This window comes from Rattus norvegicus, chromosome 3, assembly GCF_021556685.1.
Source record: "Rattus norvegicus strain SHRSP/BbbUtx chromosome 3, alternate assembly SHRSP_T2T, whole genome shotgun sequence".
NCBI classification, from domain to species: domain Eukaryota; kingdom Metazoa; phylum Chordata; class Mammalia; order Rodentia; family Muridae; genus Rattus; species Rattus norvegicus.
The window spans coordinates 145,160,046-145,186,702 of NC_141536.1; the positions used below are offsets into that span (position 1 = coordinate 145,160,046).

General features: G+C 52.7%; 1 protein-coding gene across 5 annotated transcripts in view; it reads left to right on the plus strand.

Moving 5' to 3' along the window:
- Positions 1-26,657, plus strand: part of Dlgap4 (DLG associated protein 4) — a 147,826-nt gene that overhangs the window by 72,105 nt on the left and 49,064 nt on the right. For 3 of the 5 annotated variants that reach the window (XR_015682152.1, NM_001429777.1, NM_173145.3), the window contains 4 exon segments: positions 17,587-18,655; positions 21,014-21,258; positions 22,462-22,576; positions 23,346-23,396. Coding sequence is in view for 4 of the 5 variants with exons in the window: in NM_001429777.1 (NP_001416706.1) it covers positions 17,660-18,655; positions 21,014-21,258; positions 22,462-22,576; positions 23,346-23,396 (1,407 nt within the window). In the remaining variant the exon portion in view is untranslated. 5 annotated transcript variants of the gene reach the window in all.

Here is a 26,657-nt window from a genome sequence, read left to right on the forward strand (position 1 = left end):
TGGAAGATGACAGTTGAGGCCGGAGGCAACAAGGACAGGAACAAACCAGCAGACAAGATTCAAGGAGCAGATCGGAAATGGCCAGCCTGGCTGGTAGACCAAAGAAAGAACTGCTGGGACAATGGAAGAGGCAGGGAACACCAGAGTCCAGCTCAGGCGCCAGGGCTACCAGGACGGACATGCCATCAGCAAAGTTTCCCCGGGGAGGAGCAGGCCATCCGTTCCCTTTCTGTCAGGATTCTTCCTATCAGCAGACTCTCAGTCTAATGGAAGATACAGTGAGTTAAACAAGAGAGCAGCTGCACTGAAGAAAACGAAGTCGGTGACATGGGTTTGGGGGACACCTGATTAGACCTGGAGGGTACCAGGGAGGCTCTGTTATGAAGAGGCGGAGTTTGGGAGAATCCCTGAATGAAACAGGGATGCTGCCATGGGATGCAGCACAGCGCGCCTGGGAGGGGGAGCAACCAGTGCAAAGGTCCTGAGGCAAATAAAGTAGTAATAATAGCAATAACAATAACAACGCCAGCTCAGCAAGTCCAAGGAGGGAAAGGGAGAGCAGGTGGACTGAGGCTGTGACAGGGCACTGAGGATGACCAGGGCGTAAGGGCCTGGGGTTAACTGGTGGTTAATTTCGTAAGGATGGAGCAAGACCTCAGAACTGAGCGCAGGGGAAAGAATGGATGATTGGATGGGAGCAGTCGGGGGTGTGTCGGGACAGAATGGCTGTCTGGCTGAGAGGTGGAGGAGGCAGGGTGGGGTGGGGGAGAGACCCTGACTCTTCTCCTTTGCCATGTGGCCTGGGGCTGGCTCCCCTCTTGGGCCGTTAAGTCAGAGCTGGGGACAGAATATAGGAGATGATCTGTTTGGCAGGAGTCCAACCCTCCTGGAGGCCACAGGACAGGGCGCCAGCTGGGGCACAACCATGTTGTGTAACCCTGGTGCTGTAGAGACTGACCTTGCCCCAGTCCAACCTGAAGATGGGGCCACAGACCCTCCAAACAGATAAGCAATGTGAGGAACGGAGGCAGGAAGCTCCGTGTGTCCTGCGGTGACCACGTGCATTTCGTACACACCGACCTGGCATTCAACCGACTGGGCTGTCCGTTGTCCAGAGGAGGACAGAGGCTCAGAGAGGGACATGACTGACCCAATGCCACACGATGACAGCATGTTCCAACCCTGTCTAAGAAAACCCTGAGGCATCTGGGAGCAAGCCCAGGGACTTGACTCCTCTCCGGGCGCAGCCTCTGCCCAGCACTCCGAGGGCCAGCTCCCTGTTTCACGCAACACTCGCTTTCTTTCTCATTCTCTGAACCTGTGAGTCCTTTTCCAGCCTCAGGCCCTTTGCATATACTGCGCTCGCTGCCTAGAACTCCCCCTTCACCTGTATCCTTCTCCTGTCCTTGAGACATCGTCAGCTCAAACATAACTTCCTAGAGATGACTTAGTGTGGCTTTTCATCCTTCCTGACCACTCCTTTTTCCAGGGGTCAGTCTCCTGCCACCATTCTCATCCATCTGTGTGTCTGATCACTGGCCTCAGTTCTTAGGGTCCCTACTAGGCCAAGCACAGGAAAGAGAGGTGCTACCCTATGCCTCTACCTTGTGGGCTCTGACGTTGTAACCTGCCAGGGCCCTGACGCCTGCCTTCTACTTTCTGAGATTGACTTCATGTCCTCAGCCCTGCTGAGGGATGACGTCAGTCCTTAAGTGGCTTCCGAGCTGCTCCAGGCTTGCGTGGGCTCCGGGTGTGTGTGTGTGCACATGGCCCTGGGCACACGCACGTGTGTGCACGGGCCTCCGTGAGTAATTCCAGTGATACTTCCAAACGCTGTCTCCATGGAGAGTCCGCCCCCACCCAGCCAGCCCCAAGTGACTCCCTCTGCCACCCTTCTGGCTCCCCCACCCGCTCCTTCATGACCCAGATCCGACCTGCCTTGACTCCCACATGCCCGGGCTTCAGGTTTCTACAATCTCAGGGTTGGGGGCCTCTCCCCAGACACACCCACTCATTCAGAATCTGTTCCAGGTTCCAGCAATGCTTACTGAGGCCATGTGGAAAGAGAGTGGGTGCTGGTGGGCAGCTGCCTGGGTGGACCATGATTCCTTCACCCAGAAGATAAAGATGCTTTGCCTGGGTGATGTGGTGGCCCTCAGAGCCTCTATGTCCTCACTTTCTTCCACTACTCAGCTGCACTGGCCAACACACACACACACACACACACACACATACACACACACCATACACACACACACATCATACACACACACCACACATACTGCACACACACCATATATACACCATACACACATATACCACACACAACACATAAAACACACACCACACATACACACCACACAACACACACATACGCACACACCACACACACACATACACACACACCACACACATACACACAACACACACACATACACACACAACACACACATACACACACCACACACACACATACACACACACCACACATCACACACACACACACCACACACATACACACAACACACACACATACACACACAACACACACATACACACACCACACACACACATACACACAACACACACATACACACACCACACACACACATACACACACACCACACACACACATACACACACACCACACATCACACACACACACAACACACACATACACACACCACACACACACATACACACACACCACACACACACATACACACACACCACACATCACACACACACACAACACACACATCACACACACAACACAACACACACACAGAGAACACACAACGCACATACTCACCACACACAACACACACAACACACACACACACACACACACACACACACACGTGCACGGCATGCCTGCTTCTGTCCTAGTTACTTCACTACCTGGAATGCTCTTCACCATGGGTTTCAGATGTACACCTCTCACTGCTATCCAGAGACACTTCCAGAAAGCCTTTCTTCTCTTCCCTTTCACTTTGCCCAGAGGACATGCCCAGTGACTTACTAGTAGATACGGAGCTGAGTGAGTACAGAGCTTTGGCAGATGTTTGGCCTTCAGGGCACTAACCATTGCCTGTCACCTCCATTGTCCATCAGAAGTACAGCATGAGTAGGTGCCATCGCTCTGGACTAGAGAATCCCTTGTGGTCCCTCAGTGCTGTGGCTTGGGTGCAGTGGGTGATATTCCCATCTTCTGGTGAGGAATAGCAGGCTTCCAGAGGCTCAGGGTCTCAGCAGCTGAGCAGGTCAGCTTCCAAGTCCAACACCCGTTGCCACCTCAGGGTCACCACCTGCAAACACTGATATCAGGAGGACCTGCTGCCCACCGAACAGGAGGGACTCTGTAAAGGATGTGGGGAAGAGCTCAGGCCCCTCCGAGATGACCTCTCTGAACACCTGAAAGGGCAGCGCATGTTCAGCCAGCTCCAGACCTTCCCCAGATCTCACATCACTGCATCTAAGAGACTCCTAGAAAGCATGGACCCAGGGCCGCCAGCTCCCCTTGAACCACAACCCCAGAAAGGAGGGGAGGAGACAGGTAATTCCTGACCCAAAGCAGTCTTCCCCTGACCATCAAAGTAGCCTGGCCAGTCCTGCTGCTCTCTGGGTCTGTGTGCTCAGATGGGCTCTGAAGAGAGGAGGCTCATGTGCGCTATGCCTTCTAAGAGGGCACTGCCACCCCATGTCAAGAAGCTGGCCCATGCTCCAGAGAATGGGTCCTGGGATGATCTGGGACAGAAGAATGGCCATCTTTAGTGTCACACAGCACAGAAGTAAACTAAGGTCTGACTTCAAAGCAGTTTGGATCAGGTTCTGAAAATATTAATGTACTTGAAAGTCCCTAAGAAGAAGGTGAGTTCCCTTGTCCCGTGGTGGCCTGTGTCACCAAGGTCAGCACATGAAGTACTCAAGAGCTTGTTAGAAAATGAAGGGGTTGGGGATTTAGCTCAGTGGTAGAGTGCTTGCCTAGCAAGCGCAAGGCCCTGGGTTCGGTCCCCAGCTCCGAAAAATAGAAAAAAAAAAAAAAAGAAAGAAAAGAAAATGAAGCCCATGGTTCCACCCAGTTTAGATGTGTAGTCAGTCGGGGGACCTTACGTGGTGGCTGAGTCCCCACCCCCCACCCCCATACAAACCCAGGTAGCTGAGTCACCTCCCCACACACATCTGGGTGGCTGAGTCCCCCCCCCCCCGCACCTGGGTGGCTGAGCCCTTCCCCCCAACACACACACCTGAGTGGCTGAGCCCTCCCCCCAACATAAACACCTGGGTGGCTGAGTCCCCACACACACATACACCTGGATGGCTGAGTCCTCCCCTCCCCCCACACACCTGGGTGGCTGATCACACACACACACACACACACACACACACACACACACACCACCTTGAAACATTCTGATGGTGAGAGTAGACAAGGAAGCAGCCATATTTTCCACTAGTGGCTGGTTGTCCAATCTCCAGCCACCAGTCCTGGGCTGCCCAGTCATGGGGTAGTGATGTCCCCAGTGCACTGAGGGGACATGTGGATGTTGGCCAGGACCTCCTCCCTCACCGCCTTTGTGTTTCTGTCAGTCTTCCTTTCTAACATTTGAGGTCAGACACATACCACACTGTTTCCAGACTTTCCCCTTAATGTTGGCACTGAGCTGTGACTAGCCCTCTCAGTTCGTATGAGCCGTGTCCCAAGCACGCTGATGTTTTTGTTATTGTTCACTCCTAAATATTTTTTTCCTATTTGGCTTAGTCCATGACCTATTAGTTGCTTTTGATTTTTGTGAGTCTTAAACGAGAGGGAGGGAGGGAGGGAGGGAGAGAGAGAATATATGAATGTGTGAAATGCAGACACACCCAGCATGTGTGTGAAGGTCAGAAGACCTTTAAGGAGTCAATTTTCTCCTCTTCCAGTGGGTTCTGGGGATTGAACTCCGATTATCAACACCGTGTAACTCTGGCTGGCCTGAAGTTTGCTGAGTAGACCAAGCTGGCCTTGAACTCCTGATGAAGACAGCCAGCCTGTGTTGTGTCTTTGGTATTCATTAAGACTTGCTTAGTTCAAAACGTGGCCAATTTTCTTTCGTATATGTCACATGTTGGTTTGAAAAAGGACACCTCTTTAAGCAGTTTCTGCATTCTTAAAGTGCGATGGCACTTCTGTCAGGGAGAAGACCCAAGGGCTGTGGAAGCAGCGGGGCTGAGGCCATGAAGTCTGTCTCAGAGAGTGGGGGGCAGCGTCAGGAGCTGGTGAGTCTGTGTAATCAGGGAAGGCTTCCTGCAGGAGGTGATTTTCAGAGATGTAAATGTCAGCCTGGAAAGGAGGAGGGGAAGGGCATTCCACCCAGAATGCACGCTCAAAGCGATACGAAGGTAGGAGAAGTGAAACATCTTTTTGTGAGATTAACATGGCTGGGGTGCAGAGAAGTCTGAGGGTCAGAGAAGTTGTGTTGATTAGAAACCTTGTCCCCAACCAGGCCACAGAGAAAGGTGTGGCAGGAGCTTTGAGCATCATAAAGCTAATATGCTAATACCAGATAGAAGCCGCTAAACTCTGGCTGCGGCCCAGGCCCCTTGTTGTGCATTCTGGTTTGATTCATTAGTCCCCTCAAAGCTCTAGGCAGTTGGTATTCTGACATAGTCACCAAGAGGTTAAGTGAATTTATCACAGGCTCCAGGCTCCAGGTGCTGCCGCCCAGGTCCAGGCAATACTGGGAGTCTCCTGTCAGGAGTTTAAAGGAGACCCTGCAGAGAGGCTCCTACAAAGATTGTTCTTGGTGGGTTGAGAACTACTGTGACCCACCTCTGTTCAGATGAAAAGTGGGAGACAGAATTCACCGGAAGACCTGACTTAGGGGAGGCATGGGACAGAAGGTGACGCCGAGGGTAGGACCTGACAAGGGGGGAAGGGATCTTTATTGGGAATAGGAAGGGAGGGAGCTGCTTTATTGGGGAGCCAGAGTCTAATACCTAGACTGGAAGCCCCAGAATGTCAGGCCAGGCAGGCTCTTCTCGGCCAGCCCCGCCCCGTCTGGCAGATAGGGGATAGGCGGCACAGGCGGCACCCCTCAGCCCTGGGTGGCAGAGGCTGTGTGCTTGAGAAAATGATGTGTCTGTTCCGAGAAACCAAATGCCCTACAATGAATCCAATTAGATTTCATAGGCACATGAAAACGCAATCCATCTTAAACACACTCTGCGAATCTCCGGCCATGGATGAATATTTCATTCTATGTCAGCAGCCGGAGCAGATTAGGGAGCAGCCAGCACCTCCCTAAGGGGTGGGGCCACATGTCCCTATAGAGGAGGGGGAGTCCAGCTTGTACCACTTAGGCTAGTGGGACCTTAGGCAGTCTCTTTGCCTCCCAGATATCGCTGTAGCTCCCATCCTGATCCCCGACCCCCACAACCCGGGGCCGAGCAGGGAAGTTCGTGCTTGTTCATACCACACTGAAGCACCTGGGTGTCAGCGTGGCACTGGTGTTGAGGACACAGCCTTGAACAGAACAATCCAAAGGGACTCTCAGAGCTCTGCACATGCAAAGGTCCTGAGGTAGCAAAGTGCTTATGAGCTCAAAGGACAAGGAAGCCAGCAGACTAGAGTGAAGGCCATGGTTAGGGGTGGGTTCCTGCTATAGTCTCAGTCCTACGAACTGAGAAACTATGCCCAGCTGCAAATGAATGGCAAGCCCTATCACCTCTGAGGGCTCAGTTTCCCCTTCTGTAAAATGGAACCTATGCAAATCTGTCACATGGCTACTGTGTCAGGTGACTGGGTGGGGGTGCTATGTAACAGGGAGGGAAGGAGGTGCTGCTGTTCTCACCACAGAAGGTAACTCATTCATATCCTGCTGACTCTGAGGGACTCTGAGGTCCTGCAGAGGCTTGGAGTAGCCAGAAGAGGGAGCACAGGATGGTGAAGAACCAGGGAGATAGCTCTGCTCAGGGTTGCACAGCTCCAAGAGGGAGCCTGGGTAGTTGTTTTCTTCGTGCTAGGCAAGTGCTCTCTACCACTGAGATGTATCCCCAGCCCTCAAAACAGGTCTTAACTATCTGGCCCACATCGGCCCTGAGTTCGAGGGCCTCCTGCTTCCCTTTGGGAGAGCTGGGATGGCAGGCATGAATAGTGATACTTCGATTTATTTTTGTTTGGTTTTGTTGTTGTTGTTGTTGTTGAAGACAGGGTTTCTCTGAGTAACAGAGCCCTCAAGATCTGCCTGCCTCTGCTTCCCGAATGCTGGGATTAAAGGTGTGTAACCACCTCACTGGGCCACACTCCCAGTACTGGGATCAAACTCAGGGCTTCCTGCATGGCAAGCCCCTTACCAACTCCAGTCTAGGTCATTTCCAATGAGTAGAAATGTGTTGGCTCCCTGTTTTGGGAGACAAGATGTTCGGGGTCAAAGGGCAACCCCTGCTAAGGACCTAAACCAGTGGAGTGAGTTTGGGGGCTGAAGTGAAAGGGGGACCCAGCCTTAGGTCCCACTCCCAACAGCACCACAGTGGCCGTTAAATTCCAGTGGATATTGGAGGGCACACACATTCAGACCACAGCAGGATGCAATTCTGCTATAGCTGGCCCAGGATAGAGGGAACCCATGTCCCAGAGGGCCCAAACTGGGGCTTCAGAGAGCTCCAGTTGCCTAGAGGGTGGCGCCAACTGTTTGGGAAGTACTGAGTCCATCCATCTCTGGAGTACACAAATGAAAATCAACTTTTTCAGAAATAGGGGGTGATTATCTGTTGCTTTGTACCAGTCTTCCCCCAACCCAGTAAATGTTGGTTACCTCATGGTTTCTGTGGTTCTGGAATTTTGAGGAGTTAGTCTAAGACATTTGTGACTCAGTGCCTTCTGTTATGCTGTGGTCATCAGAATGGGAGACAGCTCGTGTGTGTGTGTGTGTGTGTGTGTGTGTGTGTGTGTGTGTGTGTGTGTGTGTGTTGGTTCTCAATGACCATATAAAGGGCCACACTTATAATCACAGCACTGGGGAGACAGAGACTTGGGGAGACAGAGACCACGTAGATCCCTAAGGTTTGCTGCTGAGCCAGCATAGTGTGCTTGGTGAGGTCCAAGTCAGTGAGAAATTCTGTCTCAAAAATAAACAAGACGGGGCTGGAGAGATGGCTTAGTGGTTAAGAGCACTGACTGTTCTTCCAGAGGTCCTGAGTTCAATTCCCAGCAACCACATGGTGGCTCACAACCATCTGTAATGGAATTCAGTGCCATCTTCTGGTGTGTCTGAAGACAGTGACAGTGTAGTCATATACATTAAATAAATAAATATATTTTAAAAAAAAAGAAAAGTAAAGCCAAGGTAAGCAGTACCTAAGGTATGTGAACTTGACCTCTGGCCTCCACACATGTATAGCACCTGCATACATGCATACGTTCAGACAGACAGACGTGTATACACAGACAGACATGTACACAGACAGACAGACGTGTATACACAGACAGACATGTACACAGACAGACAGACGTGTATACACAGACAGACAGATGTGTATAGACAGACAGACAGATGTGTATACACAGGTAGATATGTATACAGACAGACAGATCTGAACGGACGGATAGCATGCTCTCCCTTCCAGGGAGCTCTCCCATTGGCCCAGTGACTACTAATCTCTCCCCACACTGGGCTGTGCCCCCAGCTTTGACACTTTCTGAGGTGTGTTTTTATGTGTTTTCTAATTGCTGTGTGTATTTCTGCCTCCGGTACTTGCCCACAGGCTGCGGGCTGGGAAGGTATGAGTCAGAGCAGGCCCCATAAAGGCTGGAGGAATTGAATTAAATGTGCTGGCAGTGGCTGCACTCTGACCATTTCATTCTGTTGTTTGCCAGCTTGACCTTCCAGGATGGTCCCTCAGCGCAGGCCAGAATGAAACAAGTCTCAGGGTCTGCCTACCCCTAGCCAGAGCTTTCAGCCAGAGGGCAGGTCAGCTCGTCCCTCCCTGCTCCCTGCACCACCTTCTTCTCCAAACCCCTCAGACCAGCATGGGGAAGTCTTGCCTGCCGAATAGGCAGTTAGAGATAGTGTCCCCTGAGCATGACACCAACCAGAGGCTTTGTAAATGGTAGAAAATTAAAAACCCGAGGGGCAGCATGAAGGGTGGGCTGGGGAGTACCTGGGTTCAAATCTTAGCCCTGCCTGTGTGCCTTGTAAGGATGTGTGTGTGTGTGTGTGTGTGTGTGTGTGTGTGTGTGTCCCGACTCTCGATCTGGAGACAGAACTCAAAGACCTGCTCAGAGGGCTGCTGTGGGAATCCAGCTGTGTGTGCCAACTGCTATGGGCAAGCAGGAAGTGGAGGCGGGGGACAAAGCTATAGAGGCTCTGACCCTCAGGACTTTGGGTTTCCTTTAGCCACCCAGCACCTCTCTATGGGGCACCTACAGACACTTTATGGGTGCTCTGCATTCCTGAGGTGTTCTTTAAACAAATGGATTTTTGTTTTCATTTTGTGTACATTGAGGTTTGCCTTGCGCGCGTCTGTGTGAGGGTGTCGGATCCCATGAAACTGGAGTTTCAGATGGTTGCAACCTGGCACGTGGGTGCTAGGAATTGAATCTGGGTCCTCTAGAAGAGTAGCCAGTGCTTTTAACTGCCGAGCCATCTCTCCAGCCCCAGGGAGATATATTTTTAAGCCGAGCTAGATATACATAAAATGTACTCTGTGTGTGTGTGTGTGTGTGTGTGTGTGTGTGTGTGTGTGTGCCTGAGGAGGCCAAAAGAGAGTGTTAAATCCTTCGGAATCGGAGTTTTATGCATTCCAAGGTGCCAGTCTTGTTCTGTGGGTGCTGGGATTTGAACTCTGGTAGTCATGATCATGGAGCAAATGCTTGTAACTTGTACCCATTCAGCCATCTCCCCAGCTCCGCCCATACCTATACCTTCTTCCTACGTGTTGTCTTAATTCAGGGTTTCACCAAGCTGTTCCGGTTGCCTTTGAACTTAGATGCAGCCCAGGCAGACTCGAATTTCCAATCCTAGCTTCTCCAGCAGCCTGGCCACCAGGCCGGGCCGGCCATTTTAAAGCTGCCATAGGATGTTATGGAGCGCATTTCTTGTGCGGACCAACCGTGAACACCTCCATCCCAGGGTTCCTCCTGTACCCCTACCACCCTCACACCCATTATTAGAGTGTCACTCCCCAGCGCCCTCTCCCAGCCCTTGGCAAGCACAAAGCTGCCTTTTGTTCTTCAAGCTTGCTCTGCTCTGAAAATTGTGTGTCACGTACCCCACTTTTCTCAGGCTCTGTGCCCACTGTGGCTAAGCATCAGGACTTTCTCTCTTTTGACGGCAGAACGATAATAATCCACAGCTTGTAGGTAAGAGAACTGTGTGTGGCTGGGAGTGGAGAGGAGGGTGAGACCCGTGCATCAGTAGGACTGTGCCCGAACCTGTGCCCGAACCTGTTCTAGCCTGCCGTTAGCCTTAGCTGTATCCCCCTGGACCACACAGGTCCCTCACGGCTGAGGTCATTGTCAAACTGAGAGAAGTAGGCTAGGGAAGGTGACCTGTGTAAGAGCTCAGCAAGCCGGCCAGCACCCACAAGCTCAACAAACACTTCTTCACCATGGCAACCTAGAGGTGATAGGTCCAGCCAGGCCTGATGCAAAGGAAGAGGATGAGCCCTTGCTCACCTCAAGAGATGTCTCCATGGTGACCCCCGAGTTGCCCTTTGACCCCTGCCCTTCCAAAATGTCATTGACCCCAGGGTGGGTTTTGGCTTTAACTCCTCTCTCCCAACTGTCTCCAGGCCTCTCCCTCAGGGTTCCTCCCCATCTGACTTCCTCCTGCTTTTTTAGCAGCTTTTCACTGTCTCCTGTCCTGCCTGGGCTTGCTCTGTGCTCAGCACCAGAGACAACACGGGAAAAAACACACGTGTGTGTTCCTTTCCCTTATGTAGCATAAGAGAAAGACTCTAAAAACGTAAGCATCTCTGAGTAATAACCAGGGCACCTGGGGATGGTTTGAAGGAAGTCATTAAGGGCGTGGAGAGAGGACAGGGCAGAGTAGAGCATCCTTTGTAACGGTCCATTGGCGAGGAGGCCGTGCTTGCACAGAAACTTGAGGCAGTATAAATAAACAGCCAAAGATGAGGGGAGATGGGAGGGAAATGGCCAGAACTGCACAGATAAAGGTCCTGTGGCCACAGTGAACAGGCACCAGGGGAGTAACTCATGGGATTCCAGTGGCTGAGTCAGCATGAGGAGGCTGGAGTTATGTTGGAGAGCAAGAAAATACCTGAGATCCGGTTAGAGGAACCAAGGAAGGAGATTCTACCTTGATTTTTTTTTCCAAGGATGTCTGCCGTTGCCCTCTATGCCTGTGTTTGGTGTATTTAGGGGCTTACAGCTCTTATTGCTATTCCCCATGTCTTTTAGTCATCAGTGAAGAGATGGGGGGGCTGGGCATGGGCCCCCATGACCTCTGACATCTCACCAGAGGCCAGGCAAAGGTAAATAGGATTCGGTCACCCCAGGGCCCTGCTGGTATCAAGCTTCTCACCCCAGGAACCCGGTATCCACATCCTGGGCAGCCATACAGAGCTCACTCCCAGAAAGGCCCAGGGGTCCCTCTGTGACCATCTCAGAGAGGCCAGGGCCTGCTGTGGAGACAGTGTGAGCCTCGCAGCCCAGCAGCCTGCAATCCTGTCCGCCAAACAACTGGTTGATTGAATGTCACGCTTCTCAAACAGTTGCTATGGACACGGGCTCGGCAGGAAACAAGTGGGACCTGGCACTCATCTGGATCACACGTAGCTGTCAGAGGGGACTTGGAGCCTGAACCCCAGTGTGGTAGACAATAGCAAATACAGCTACAGAACCACACCTGCTGTCCCAGCTTGGGACTTCAGCCACCGGAGCTGTGTTTCCTCCGCTAACATAAGTGTCTGTGTGACCACCCACTCCAGAGTTAGAAAACCTGTATGTTGGCACACAGATTCTGGGGGTCAGGAGCAGCCTTGTAGCCTGGTTCTTGCCTGCGACCCTCAGGGAGCTATATTATGTCACCTCGGTAGGTCTCAGTCCCTCCCAGCCAGCCAACTGCCAAAGAGGGTAAAGCAGATGCTGCCTTGCCCTTCCTAACCTGGTGTGAGAGAACAGACAGAGCCACTGCCACAATGTCCTCTTGGTGACTCCCAGGAGAACGTGACAGGAAGTGAAGCCACGTTGGTGTGTTTGACCAGAGAATTGGTATCAGGGACTGAAGAGCTCCAGTGCACAGCGTTCGGGAGACAGTCAGAGCTCTCCAGCCAGCACTGGCCTGGCTTCCTGATTTCTTTCGTGGTACCCCAAGACTTCCTGGCACTCCTTCACCTCACACCCTCTTACTTGCTGTCTCTAGGCTCTAGGCAGAGGGCTAGGAGCGCAGAAAGGATGGTGACACTTGGTGTTCCAGCCCAGGAGCTGTGTATCTGGTGGCACAGCAGAGGGGGCTCCAGGTGGTGTGTGGAGACAGCCGTGATGACCAGGGCCTAAAGGGCTGAAATCCTGTCAGCGAAAGACAGAGCATTTCAGACAGGACCAGGCAGGGCAATGGGGAGGCAATGAAGTTACCAGAATGAAGACCCCCCCCTGGTGAAGGCAGAAATGAGGCCAAAAGTCAGAGAAAGCTGGTGTTCCAGGCGGGGCCCAAGGAGTCTTGGAAGGGCCTGAAGCATGACTGGGTGGCTCATGCTTCTTCTGATTCTAGTGCTGGAGAGGCTGTCAAGTTTAAGGTCAGCCCAGACTGGATAGGAAACCTTGGCTTTAAAAGACAAAAAAACAAACAAACAAACAAAAAATGTAGAGAGATGCCTCAGCAGTTAAGAGCATTGGCTGCTCTTCCAGAGGACCAGGATTCAATTCCCAGCATCCATTGAGAAGTTCGCAACTGTCTGTGAGTCCAATTTCAGGGAATCCCATGTCCCCATCTGGCCTCCACACGTACCAGGCATGCGTATGATACACAGACACATTAAATAAAAATAACAAATAAAGATTAACTGGCTTTTCTTTTGTTTTCTTTTTGTTATTGTTTTAAGGACAGAATTTGCCTGTGTGACTCTGACCCAGGCAGGGCTCTGAGGACATGGTGAAGTGTTTACTACTGAGCCCCCTGGAAGGAGGGAGAGCAGCATGTCCTGGCTTCTGACTTGAGCTTGTGGGAGGAACAGATAAGGGGGGTCTGTCAGACATGCAGAGTGAGATACCGAGGATGCAGGTCTGTGAGTCTGAAGTTTGAGGGGCACACTGGGTAGAGAGCCAAAGTGTAGAAGTGCCAGGTATAGGTGGCGATGTGCACCAGGACATCAGCAATGACAGAGTGTGTGGAGAGGTGAAGTTCATTCAGTCCCTGGACTCGGGGGTTGGCAACAGAAAAGGAAGGAGGGTGTCCAGAGACACTTCCAATAGCATCCAGGCCCCAGTGGCCCTGAAGAACCCATTTCCCTTTCACACATCACCCAACACATCATACCCCTCAGAGAGCTAATGGGACTGTGCTCCACGGTATATTGTGAGTGTGCTGAGTGTTTGGCCCCACTCACTCCTAGCCTCTCGTCATCCAGTTCATAGCCCCATTGTGTACTCGACTTCTCTCTCTGCCTTACCATGGAGGTTCAGCACTGAGTAGGACTATCCTTATTACACCTCTCCCTGTCTTTTTTTTTTTTTTTTTTTTTTTTGGTTCTTTTTTTTGGAGCTGGGGACCGAACCCAGGGCCTTGCGCTTCCTAGGCAAGCGCTCTACCACTGAGCTAAATCCCCAACCCCCACCTCTCCCTGTCTTAAGGCAACCTTAGAGGCAGCTTTTCTAAGACCTGCAGATACATCCTTTTTATACAAGAGACTGAGGGAAGAGAGGTCTGGAGGGGCAGAATGGAGACTAGCTAGTGGTGGTTTGAGGCTCCGCCTGTGTGGGTGTGGTTTGTCTGACAGTCTGAACTGAGCAGGGAAGATGGATCTTCAGAACATTCCAAACTAGAATAATGGTGTAGTCAGGTAAGCTTGGTTTCTTGAGGAGTCGGGCTGGGTTCTGTCCCTGGCCTCTTCCCTACTTAGCTCTCCCGTGCTCATGAGCTCCAAGATGATGTATGGCATGGCAGGGAGGGCCCGTCCTGTGGCTGGCGGCTGGCGGCGGGTGGTGGCTGGAGCCACAGAAGCACCACAGAGCCCAGAGGGCTCCCCAAGGCAGCAGCATCTCCCTCCTTTGAGTTTCCGTGAAGGCAATGAGGCTTGTATTAATGAGAGGCAATTATGGACACCAGGATGGGCCTAAGTATAGCTCATTGAGAAAGGCAGTACGCGGCAGCCAGCTGCCTCCCCTGCAAGGCCACGCAGGCCTATTTTAAAACTCCCTACAGTGGAGCTCTGCCACCCCTGGGTGCTGGGCTCCTGAGGGACTGCATGCAGCGAAGCTGGAGCCCTGAGAGACCCACTGTGAGCAGACAGGCCATCCGGGCTCAAACCCCTGCAGTTTGCAACTTCCTTCGAGACAGGAAACCAGTTTGAGGTCACAGAAAATAAAAGCAGACGCAGGATTTGAATTCATCTCCGGCCGCATGCTGCTAACACGCTGATGTCCAAGAGCACAGTGAAGTGGGGTGGGGGTAGCGGTGGGACTGATGTTTGGTATGGAAACACAGCTAGCCCTCATCAAAATCTCACAGAGCAAGCTTCACTTTGACTCTACTGAAGAGGAAACTGGCTCAGGGAGCCGATTTAGTCAATGCTGGTGCTCCATGATGAGGTGGCACTCCTCGGAGACACGCTAACACTGAACTTACATCAGGATTCACAGGAAACTGACTTGGGTGCAGTGTGTGGATGTGCGTGCTGAGGTTTTCTGGGAGTGTCTAGGACGACTCTGGAAGAGGCCAGCACAGAGAACCGGGTTGAGAGAGGGATTGGACCTCAGGACAGTCCCTGCGGGGAAGCTCTGCTCATCCCACAGAGAGCTGTGAGCAAGGAGCCCTGCCTGTAGGGGTGTCTGCAACAGGGACAAGGGCATCCTACTGGTAACCAGTTATTCCATGCAGGTTGCCCCTGGGGACAGAGTGAGAGGGCCTGCAAGGATTTCTGTCTGACTTAGAGCAGTTTGCAGCGGCAGTTTGGCTGTGAACTGTCAGCACCTGGTGATCGCGGCGGCTGGAGCCAGAGATGACAGTGCGGAAGGACCTGGGGCCACCACAACACACTGTGGCCACAGTGAGAAGCCAGGCGTGGTGGTGCGTGCTGACTATCCCAGCCCTCGAGAGCCTGGGATACGAGGGCCTCTCGTTCCCCTGCTTGGGTGGGGAGAACCTGCCCTGCTCGCTGCGAGATCATGACACTAATGAGCCACAGTACTGGTGGGTGAAGACCGGTGCTAACAAGGCATGGCCAGCTGGAAAGAAGGAAAATTCTCATCAAAAACCCAGGGGAGGGGAGTGAACTGGAGAAATGGCTTGGTGGTAAAGAGTACTGGCTGCAGCCTAGGGGATAGTGGTGCACGCCTTTAATCCCAGCACTTGGGAGGCAGAAGCAGGTGGATCTCTGTGAGTTCAAAGCCAGGGCTACATAGAGAAACCCTGTCCCAAATAACAAAACAAAAACAAATGAACAACAACAAAGAAAATTGGTTGTTCTAATAGAGGACCTGGGTTCAATTCCTAGTACCTACATAGTGGCTGACAGCCATTTGTAGCTCCCGTCCCTGTGGATCTAATAATTTCTTCTGTTCGTCTGGCTTCCCTGAGCACAAGGCATGCATGTGGCGCACAGATGCACTTGCAGACAGAACACTCATGTGTGTGAAATAAAAATGAATAGGTCTCAAAACAGCCGTGCACGGACAGAATGGGAGCTAGCATTTTCAAGCCGTGTCTGACGAGGGTTTAAGGTACAGAACACAAGAATAGCAAACAGCTCAGCAATAAAGTAGACAGAGGGTTTCAGGAGACATTTCTCCCAAGAAAAATACAGGAATGGCCGAGAGCCACGGTGACAGGATGCTGAACATGATTATGTATGAGGGAAATGCAGGTCAAAACATGGCGGTGGATGCTTGCGGTCCCAGCACTGAAGAGCCTGGGATAGGAGACTAGTGAGTCTGAGGCCAGCCTGGGCTACAGTCTGGCATTCTGACTACTCGAGGTTGCCCTCCCTGGTTCGCACCTTGGCATAGGGATGACCTCTGTTTCAACTGACTTTTAGTTCTTCCATCCAGCAGGGACCTCGAGATCAGGTCCTGTCTCCCCCAGCTTTGCCTTGATCCTCTCCTTAACTTCCCCATGTCAGCAAAGGACTTGGGTATGTTCCAGACCCCATCGTACTTGGCTTCAGGGATAGCCTGGTTGCCTCTGGACTCCAAGTACAGGCCACATGAAGTCTTGAGGCTCCTTTGAGCAGGACATGGGGCCTAGAAACCTAGTTGACCTCCATGATATGGCCAAGAAGAGGCTCAGAAATAGAGAGGACTGTGTCTAAGTTAAGGACTGGTGTTTTCAGGTTATACCTAGAAGTCTGCTGTCCAGCTGTCCCATTTTACAGATGGGCAAAGGGAGTCACAGTGACTCCATCCATTGGCCATTCTCTTGTGCGGCTTCATCTTGTCCCTCTTGTTCTAAGGCTGGACCTCCCTTGACCCTGAGTACTCTGCCCCAGGGCATCACTGTATCAACCCAGAGGGCAAAGATGGCCTGTGGGCTTGTCGGCCTCTTTGATGTCGGTGGCCCCAGCATCTGGCCTAGGGAATCATAGTCATTAAACATCTAGGGAGGGACAAAGAGTTTACAGAGGCATGAAGTTCTCTCTGCTGAAGTAGATCTGGACAGCACTGTCTTTGGCCACAGGTAAGGTAGTTCCTGACTAGCCCTGCTCTTTGGAAGTCTCTCTGGCCCTGTCAAGGGCCTGAGACAAGAATACTGAGCAGACCAGAAGACATACCTACCAGAGCACTGAGGATACCAGGAGCCCTGGATATGGAGACTCTGAGATTCCCTGTCTAGAAAACCCTCACCTGCTTCCAAGGCCTTGGGGGCCACTCCCGGGAAAGCCTCCCTAGGGGTTTCCCTCAGGGGTAGCTGTTGGGGGCAGGGCGCAGGAAGCTTGGGATGGGTACGTATGTGTGTGTGTGTGTGTGTGAGAGAGAGAGAGAGAGAGAGCGCTCACAGTGACAGTGAGGGTGGGAAGAACATGGAAGTAAGCAGCTCCCTGCCCCGCTGTCCACTGTGGAAATGGGAGGAGTCCAAGGACTCGGAGTCGGAACGTGGCTTTCAGGGTTTCCATGAGCACCTGTCCATTCAGCCACAACAGGAGAGCGTCCTTTGCTTAAAGCTTGGCTGGCTACCACTGTAGCTTTGACCATGTGCTCAGAGACAGTAGACAGGGAACCGTGGCTCTGCTGTCCCCTTCAGCAGGGGACCCCTGCCCAGTGCTGGCGTATACGCAGCAACAGTCACATGGAGGACTGTGATCTGAGGACACAGACCTTGACCTCCGCTCTTGTCTTTGGCCCTGTGATGGCCATTTTCCACAGGCCTCCTCCTGCTGCCGCCCTATTCAGTCCTGTTAACCAGCTGACCACTCATTGTCTTTTCTCCCCAGGACAGCTGCTGCCTGGGACAGGTGACACCAGTGCCCAACTAGGGCAAAGGCCCCCGCCCCGTGGGCCAGGATCATGAAAGGCCTCGGTGACAGCCGCCCCCGCCACCTCTCCGACAGCCTGGACCCACCTCATGAGCCCCTCTTTGCCGGGCCTGACCGCAACCCCTACCTGCTGTCGCCCACCGAGGCCTTTGCCCGGGAAGCCCGTTTCCCTGGGCAAAACACACTGCCGGGGGATGGGCTCTTCCCACTCAACAACCAGCTGCCCCCACCAAGCAGCACCTTTCCCCGGATCCACTACAACTCCCACTTTGAGGTGCCCGAGGAAAGTCCGTTCCCCAGCCATGCCCAAGCCACCAAGATCAACCGGCTGCCTGCCAACCTCCTGGACCAGTTTGAGAAACAACTGCCTATCCACCGGGATGGTTTCAGCACCCTCCAGTTCCCCCGGGGCGAGGCCAAGGCCCGGGGTGAGAGTCCTGGCCGCATTCGCCACCTGGTCCACTCCGTCCAGCGTCTCTTCTTCACTAAGGCACCCTCGATGGAGGGCACCACGGGCAAGGTGGGTGGCAACGGCGGCAAGAAAGGTGTCCTGGAGGACGGGAAAGGCCGGAGGGCCAAAAGCAAGGAACGGGCCAAGGCTGGGGAGCCCAAACGGCGAAGCCGCTCCAACATCTCGGGCTGGTGGAGTTCCGATGACAACCTGGACGGTGAGGGTGGTGCCTTCCGCAGCGGCCCTGCCTCGGGGCTGATGACTCTGGGCCGCCAGCCAGAACGTACCCAGCCCCGCTACTTCATGCACGCCTACAACACCATCAGCGGACACATGCTCAAAACCACCAAGAACACTACCACCGAGCTGACTGCCCCACCACCCCCGCCTGCTCCCCCTGCTACCTGTCCCAGCCTTGGAGTGGGCACTGACACCAACTATGTCAAACGTGGTTCCTGGTCCACTCTGACCCTCAGCCATGCCCACGAGGTCTGCCAGAAGACCTCAGCCACTTTGGATAAGAGCCTGCTGAAGTCCAAATCCTGTCACCAGGGTTTGGCCTACCATTACTTGCAGGTAGGGGTGGGGGCGGGGGCGGGGGGGCGGGGCAGGTGGGCGGGGCGGGGCAGGGCAGGTGGGTGGGGCGGGGCGGGGCAGGGTGGCTATGGTTTGGGGTCCCAGCTGGAGCACAGATGAGACGGCTTCACACTAAGCACCGCTTCTCTCAATTGTGGAATCAGAGGTTGGGGACCTTTTAATAAGAGGATCCCTGTGCTCACAATGTTCTCAGCAGGTGTGTTAATCAGGCCCTTGGGAACCCAGCCCCGGAGAGACTGAACTATGTCCCTGCCCTTTAGATGACAGATCTAGAAGCTGTACCATCCCTCCCTGCTCCCAGGACCAACACATGACATTTTCATGGTCATCTTCCTGCCACTCCCTTGAGACTGGATTTTCCTGGAGGACACAGACCACATTTGATGCAGCCATATGTCCCCCAATGCCCAGGACAGGGTCTGGCAGGGAGGAAGTGCTCAGAAAGAGTAGATGGACAAGTGGGTGCTGAGGCCACCACAGCTAGAAATAAGGAAGTCACAGTCCTGAGGGCCAGGTGGTTGGTGTGGGTAAGGGACTGCCTAGGGCCCAGCCCCAAGGCCTGACACACAGGGGTGGAGGGAGGTTTGTCCAGAGGAATTCACACAGTGAAGCTTTGCAGCCTGAGGGCAGCCAAAGACTCCAGCATTGGTGCTGCACAGTGAGGTGGGGCGGGGTCCTGCATGGTGGGTGTGTAGACGGAGTCCAATGGTAGAAGTGACAGGGACGGATCCCACACGGGAGGGGCTGCTCTTATAAGAAATGAGCACTTTGTCCCCAGGATGTGCAAGCACGGGCCTGACTGGCATGCAGAAGCCACATCAAATGCATTATGAAAAGATGAACTCCAAGGTGCGACAAGGCTCACCTTCTCGTCATTCTCTATACAACCCCAGGGACAGTGACACAGTGGGGGAGGGGTATGTTTTCACAGTAGCAGGAAATTGAAATTGAGGCAGCCTTTTAGATATATTGAGGGGTTTCGTGGCTGTCCATCTGCTACCTTAGTTTAGACGTTTAGGGGCAGTGTGTGACCTGCACTCTCCACTCTGTGTGGATTTTGTCTGATTGTAGGAAACGCTTTCGAGACACCGGGAGGGGACTCTGGGCCCTGCGGGCTTGTGCTGCCTGCTGGATAGCAGAGTGAACAGGGACGATCAAGGTCCGATTCCCTGGGGATAGTGTGAATGGGGTGACTAGCTGGCTAGGTGGTCGGCTGGGGTTTGAGGAAAGGCTGAGTTTGGGAAGCAGGTCCTTTGCAGGAAGTAGCTACTGGTATCAAGGGTACAAGGGTGGGTGTGGGACCATCCAACCATGCTGAACAGGAGTGCGCCTTTGAATTCCTGATAGAGGGCTTGCTGCATCCAGAAACCTGTAGACCCAGCATTCTCTGGGAGGAGAGCAGCCTCCCCATGCGGTGGCAATCTTATGACATAATGTATGTGCCCAGGTGCCGTGGCTGCACAGGGGTTTGCCACATGAATCATCTCCGTGTGCACATGCTGGTGTGTGTTCTTGCATAGGGGGGAAGTATGCTGGGAGTGTCTGTCGAGGAACATGAGAGCAGGCCAGGTGTGTGCCTGCTCTGAGTGTGCTAAGATGTATATAGGGCACGGCTCCAGCTTCTGGAGCATGTCCGTGCCATGATGTGCCCAAGGTGACCATGTATCCAAGAGTGGACCAAGGGACCGGAGTGTAGACTGCACATCCCACTACCCCAGAGTAGCTGACAATGACAGACATGGAACAGCCACTTGAAACAGGATCACCAACTGTGCACAGCACTTCCCTCTATCACAGACGGGTTTAAAACAAAGACTGTTGATTCTGGGACTTCACACTCACATTGATGTACTGGGGGGATCCATCCAGGGACCTCTAAAGACCATTGTAGAACCAGGCTCAGACTCCAGGTCTTGGGGGTCTCTCTGTGGGAGACCTCTTTCCTTTGGAACTGGTGTTCTCACCGTAGGCTCCTATTCTGTCTCCTGAAGTGTCACTAGAGGAAATGGGACACAAGGAATGCTGGGTAAAATGTAGCTGCAGTGAGGCCATCTCTGGGATCACGGGAGTGGGAAGTTTTGCTGGCACAAACCCAGCTTGAAATGGAATGGACTTGGGTAAGGTCAGGCGCTCGAGCCATGGCAGAGAGACTTCTAGAACCCAGGTAGTCTTCCCGGCCCAGGGCTTGCTGTTGCTGGGTGATCGAGGACGGGAAAGCCCACAGTGAAGGCTCAAGCTGTCAAAGTAGAAATGGGTCTGTGAGACCCTATTCTCTGACCGGCTGGAAACCTGGCTGGCCCCTAGGTCCCATCTGAGTCTCGTCTCTGGAAATTCCAGGTGCCCGGCGGAGGGGGAGAGTGGAGCACCACGCTGCTGTCCCCTCGAGATATGGATAGCACCGCTGAGGGGCCGATCCCGTGCCGGCGCATGCGCAGTGGCAGCTATATCAAGGCCATGGGCGACGAAGACAGTGATGAGTCTGGAGGTGGTAGCCCCAAGCCTTCTCCCAAGACTGCGGCACGGCGTCAGAGCTATCTGAGGGCCACGCAGCAGTCCCTGGGAGAGCAGAGCAACCCCCGCAGGTGAGTAGCCCATCCTCAGGTCTAGAACTACAGCCCTGCTGGAGCCCCACCCCTTCGTGTATGCCACGCCCCTTGGGAGTACTGTCCAGAATTGAACCCTGTAGGATCTACCACTTTAACTTAATGGGAGGCCTGTCTTAACAGTATATCCCGGAGGAAGGTCTCAGAACTTGTAATCCTATCCTTAAACCAGCTGAGTCCCCTGGGTGAGCCTCACACTGTACATACCCTATGTCTCTCCGGAGCCTGGCCCTCCTCCCCTTTGGCCACTGTAGCAGAAACCTGGCCTACAGATGGATCCTGTTTCTCGGCTCTCACTCAGGTCCAAGTGAATACCACCCCCCCCCCCATAAGAGTTTCCTCATGCTTAGGTAAGCCCTGCCTGCTAACAACTTGTCCTCTAAATAGCCCCACTTACAATTAAGCCCTGCTCAGTTGTAATTAGCTAAATTCTGCCACAGGAGTCATATGCACAAGTAAGTTCACTCCTGTGGCGGAGTTACCCCAGGGTCCTTTGCCCTTCGTAACTAGAGCCAGCCTTGGCGAGAGGGATCAGTTATAGGAATGGTTGCTGTCTGTTGACCCTGGTCTTGCTGGCTACTGTGCTTGCCCCGGTGCACTTACTTCTGCACCGTGAAGTCCTTACCTCAGGGCCAGCAATGTGTCATCCCCAATCCATAAATAAGGACCATGGCGTGGGAGCAAGAGGTGGTGACTCGCCAGACATTCTCTGCAGAAAGCTGGAGGCTAGTCCTAGCCCCATGTCAGGATCACAAACTGACCTAGAGTAAGGCTGGGGAGGAGTGGGGCAGGGGTAGGTAATATGAGAAAGACTGAGAAACTAGGTCTTCAGGGCAAACAGCAAACCCATATCTGGACATCACAGTGGCCCTGAGGACCTCCGGGCATTTTTTAGGTAAATACCAAGGCTATCGATCTGTCTAGTTTCTGGAATTGCCTTAGATTTTCAGTTTTGTAGCCTTGGACTAGGTTGCAAGGCCTCCAGTTTAAAACAGGCAAATGCAAGCATAGGCTGCCACCTTGAGGCCACAGTGCGCATGACAGGTGAGGGCTGTCTGCCACAGATTTTCTTGGGTCTCCCAAAGGTGGGAGTTCTCCGTTCGCTTGGAGCCCCCCTCCTGGCCTCAGTTCCCCCGGTTAAACAGTGGTGGGCTGAGCCCTGTCTATCATTTTCCCTGCCAGGAGCTTGGACCGCTTGGATTCAGTGGACATGCCGCTGCCGTCCAAGTACCCCAGCTGGGAAGAGGACTACAACCCCATCAGTGACAGCCTCAATGACTCCGGCTGTATCAGCCAGGTGAGGGGGACTAAAGGAGTCAGGGGGCTCAGTTCATCACCGTCTGTCCAGAGCTCTGCCTCCCTGTCTCCCTCCTCAGAAAGGCCTTTCCTGGTCACCCTGGATAGAGCAGTCCCCGATGCTGTTCCCAGGCACCAATCCCTGGAGTCACAGTAGTTTGCTGACGTCTGTGCCATTCTGCCTGCTGAGGCTAGGGTGTCCCTACACACTCCTGTTCCCTGCGGGTTCCTGTCACCTAGCCCAGCACCCAGGCAGGCAGAGGCTTATTAAGTGCTATCTTGATAGACATGTCATGCCTAGCCTCACCCATGGCTCCCATCTTCCTGTGTCTGTCCCCTCCACTCCCTTCCTCTCTTCCTGCCCGTCTCACCCTCCCTTCCTGCCTGCCTTTTTCTCTCCTTGTTCACTACATTTTCCCTGGGTGTTCTGTATGTCTCCATCTCCATAGCTCTGTCGCTCACACACTTTCTCCATCCCAGCCTGCCTGCCCCAGGTACCCAGAATACTTTGCCCTTAGTTCTAAGGCATCTGGAATCTTCCATGTCCTGAGCTACATTGGTGGCTCTAAAGTGACATTGTCCAGGAGATAGTGGTCCTGGGTACTATCTAGAGAACATGTCCTCAATGTCAGCCCTGGAAGTGAGCTTCCCATCCCTGAGGAAGTCAAGCAGAACTTCGAAACAGAATCTATATGGGGTAGGGAAGAGTCCTGAGTAGCCCAGACTAGGCCTGGCCCTCCTGTAAACTGCACCCTCTCTCTCTCCTGCAGGTTTTTGGACAGGCTTCCCTGATCCCTCAGTTGTTTGGCCATGATCAACAGGTCAGTATGTTTGCCAGGCTTGTACCCCAAACCAGAGGGCAGGGCTGGGCCTAAGCCTTCAGCTGAGGGGTCAGGTACCCAGTCTGGGTTAGGTTCAAGCAGAGCTGTGTTAGGACAGCAGCTCCCCTGAGGATGGAGGTGAGGCACACATCACTGTGCCCTGACCCTGAGCCATCACTTTACTGTGTCTTAGTCTGTCCTTACAACTGGGAAGGCATGAGCTAGGGTCTGTGGATGGACAAGAAGTCACTGCAGGGCAATGGGGAAGAAGCAGGGCAATGAAGGAGAACCCGTAATGTCCCCGCCTCCCTGCTGAAGCCTGGGTCAGCCAGGGAGACTCCATTAGTCAGTCGCTCCCAAGCTGGTTTGCTGTCAGCTAGATGCTGATGCACTTTTTCCTTGAGGAACCCCCTCACCCTCTGCTTCTCTCTCCCTGGATGAGACCAGGAAGAATTCTGTTTGGACAGGTTAGGGACTTTGAGGCATTCTCTGACAGGCTCAGGTCCCTTGGTTTTCTCCTTTCCAGAGCCCCAGTAACCCTTTAAGGATGTGGGGGTGTTGGCATAAATATGGAAACTTTTAACTTTGTAAAAGTTGTCAGTGTGACTGTGTCTGTCTGTGTGTCTGTCTGAATTATAATTCCTCTGGACACCCATCCCTGAAGAAGTCCCTGGCCTCCTAGCTCCAAGGCCAGAAAAGGGGGCAGGAAATGTTGATCCAATTTAAACTTATCCTCTGTCTTAGTTAGGGTTTTACTGCTGTGAACAGACACCAAGACCAAAGCGTCTCTTAGACAACATTTAATTGGGGCTGGCTTACAGGTTCAGAGGTTCAGTCCATTATCATCAAGGCAGGAACATGGCAGCATCCAGGCAGGCACGGTGCAGGAGGAGCTGAGAGTTCTACATCTTCATCTGAAGGCTTATAGGAGAAGACTGGCTCCCACATGATCAGGAGGAGGGTCTTAAAGTCCATGCCCACAGTGACACACTTCTTCCAACAAAGCCACACCTCCAAATAGTGCCACCCCACTGGACCAAGCATATTCAAACCACCACATCTCCCCCAACCCCTGTCTAGCTTACGAATGAATGAGATGCAGACCAAGGTTATTTTATTTGACTTTGACAATTACTTGGGGCTTACAATACACAGCAGCAGACCAAACTTCAGTAGAAGCGTACACAGAATTCAGCCTTTCACCTCGGTCAGGGGTGGGCATGCCTCCCAAGGCACTTCCCACATAGTGGCGAAGCTAGTTCTGGCTGTCTCCTAATTCCAGCCACAGTGTGTGCTGTATCGTCCTCATGTTACAGGACACTGGGTTACTCTGTAAGGAGTGTAGCCAGGCAATTCTCCATCCCGTGGCTCCCACAGGTTTACATTAAACATGTGACAGTAACACGCACAGAAGCGCCTGTACATGCCTCTCAGGGACACTCACACAGACTACTTGACACCTCCTACCGGTTTGGGAACATCCGCACAAACATTTATAAACACTGGTCATGCCACACAGCTTTTTCTGCATTATCAGGTGTGTGTGACCAGTGAGTCTTTCCTGGACTCTGTTCTGACCAGGTGATGAATCAGCTTGTGTAGACTTGGTTTTGTTTGAGATGGGGCCTCATATCCCAGACTGGCCTTAACCTTCCTATGCAGCCCACCTAGCTTTAAGGCCCTGATCCCCCTGCCTCTGCATCCTAAGCACTGAGAGAGGCAAGTACACCCAGCCCTCATTTAGTTTTGACAGCACTTTGAAATTAGGACTGTTATCAGTCCCATTTTATAGATGGAAAACTGAGGCAAAGAGTAGATGATCTGCCCACATTTGTATTGTCAGGAAGATGATGGGCCCACAATCAATACCTGGGCAGTCTGCTCTTGGGGCTCTGTTCTTTTTTTAAAAAATTTATTTATTTTATGTGTATAAGTACACTGTGGCTGTCTTCAGACACACATTAGATCCCATTACAGATGGTTGTGAGCCACCATGTGGTTGCTGGGAATTGAACTCAGGACCTCTGGAAGGGCACTCAGTGCTCTTAACCACTGAGCCATCTTTCCAACCCCAGAGCTCTGTTCTTATGGTGCAGATCCAAAGCAAGACCTTGTTGCCCTGGGCAGTCACAGAGGCTCTCAAAAATACATCGGTTTTCGTCTTTGAAAGATAACACAACACTTTAATGTCCTCTGTAGATGTATTTTGGGTTTGCCATGCGGCCTGATTTTAAGTTAACAGATTATCCAATGGAATGTCCTGCAGTGATAGCTAATGGTCTACAACCCATGTCTGTCCATGGTGTTTGACCCAGTGAAATGTGACTAGTATGTCTACCAAATTCACTCAGTTCTAATTGATGTAAACCTAAATGGCATGGCCGTGTGTGTCTCATAGCTTCCATGATAGCACAGGTTCAAACCTTTCCAAATGCCTTCCCAGTTATGTGAGGGACCATCTAGGCATTTGGGTCTGAAGGACACACAGGCTGTTACCCAGGTTGTTCCCTTTCACGCAGACAAGGAAATGCATTCTTTTTTTTTTTTTTTTTTTTTTTTTTTTGGTTCTTTTTTTCGGAGCTGGGGACCGAACCCAGGGCCTTGCGCTTCCTAGGTAAGCGCTCTACCACTGAGCTAAATCCCCAGCCCCAAGGAAATGCATTCTTAAGCCAGCCCAGGGCTGCTGAGGTTGTGCTGCTGGGTTAGAGCTGGCCCAGATCCATCGTCACTCCACAGGGCATTCGGTCCGCTGTGCCTCCCCCTCCTCTTCCCCCGTCCTCCTCCTCCTTCTCTTCCTCCCCGATCCTCCTCCAGCTCTGGGTCCCCCAGGCTTCTACCTAGAGTCCACCTGTGGCCAGCTGACTCGTTAGCTTCTGCTGCATGGCCCCTAGCTGCCAACATAGCCTGTAATGGAAATCAGTAAGGGCTACCAGAATCTTCAGGGTGTAGGTGTGGTGAGGCCCCTGTGTCACACCTCTAGCTTCCTGTCTGCAGGATCCTGGGTGGTGATCTCTGGAGAGATGCTTAGGAAGTGTGTGATTTGAAATGGCACAGATACCCATAACCACTCCCCCTATTGCCCTGGTAAGACATCATGGTGGTCACCATCCACCAAGCTGTTGCATCCGCTTGTCTCTAGCCTTTGCCTCCTTCCCAGACCCTTTCTTCAGACCACAGCATCCACTGGATTACTATTCCTTACATATTTGGATCGCTGGTTCTGCTCCTTCCTCACTAGGTACCCTTGACAAGTGTCTTCTT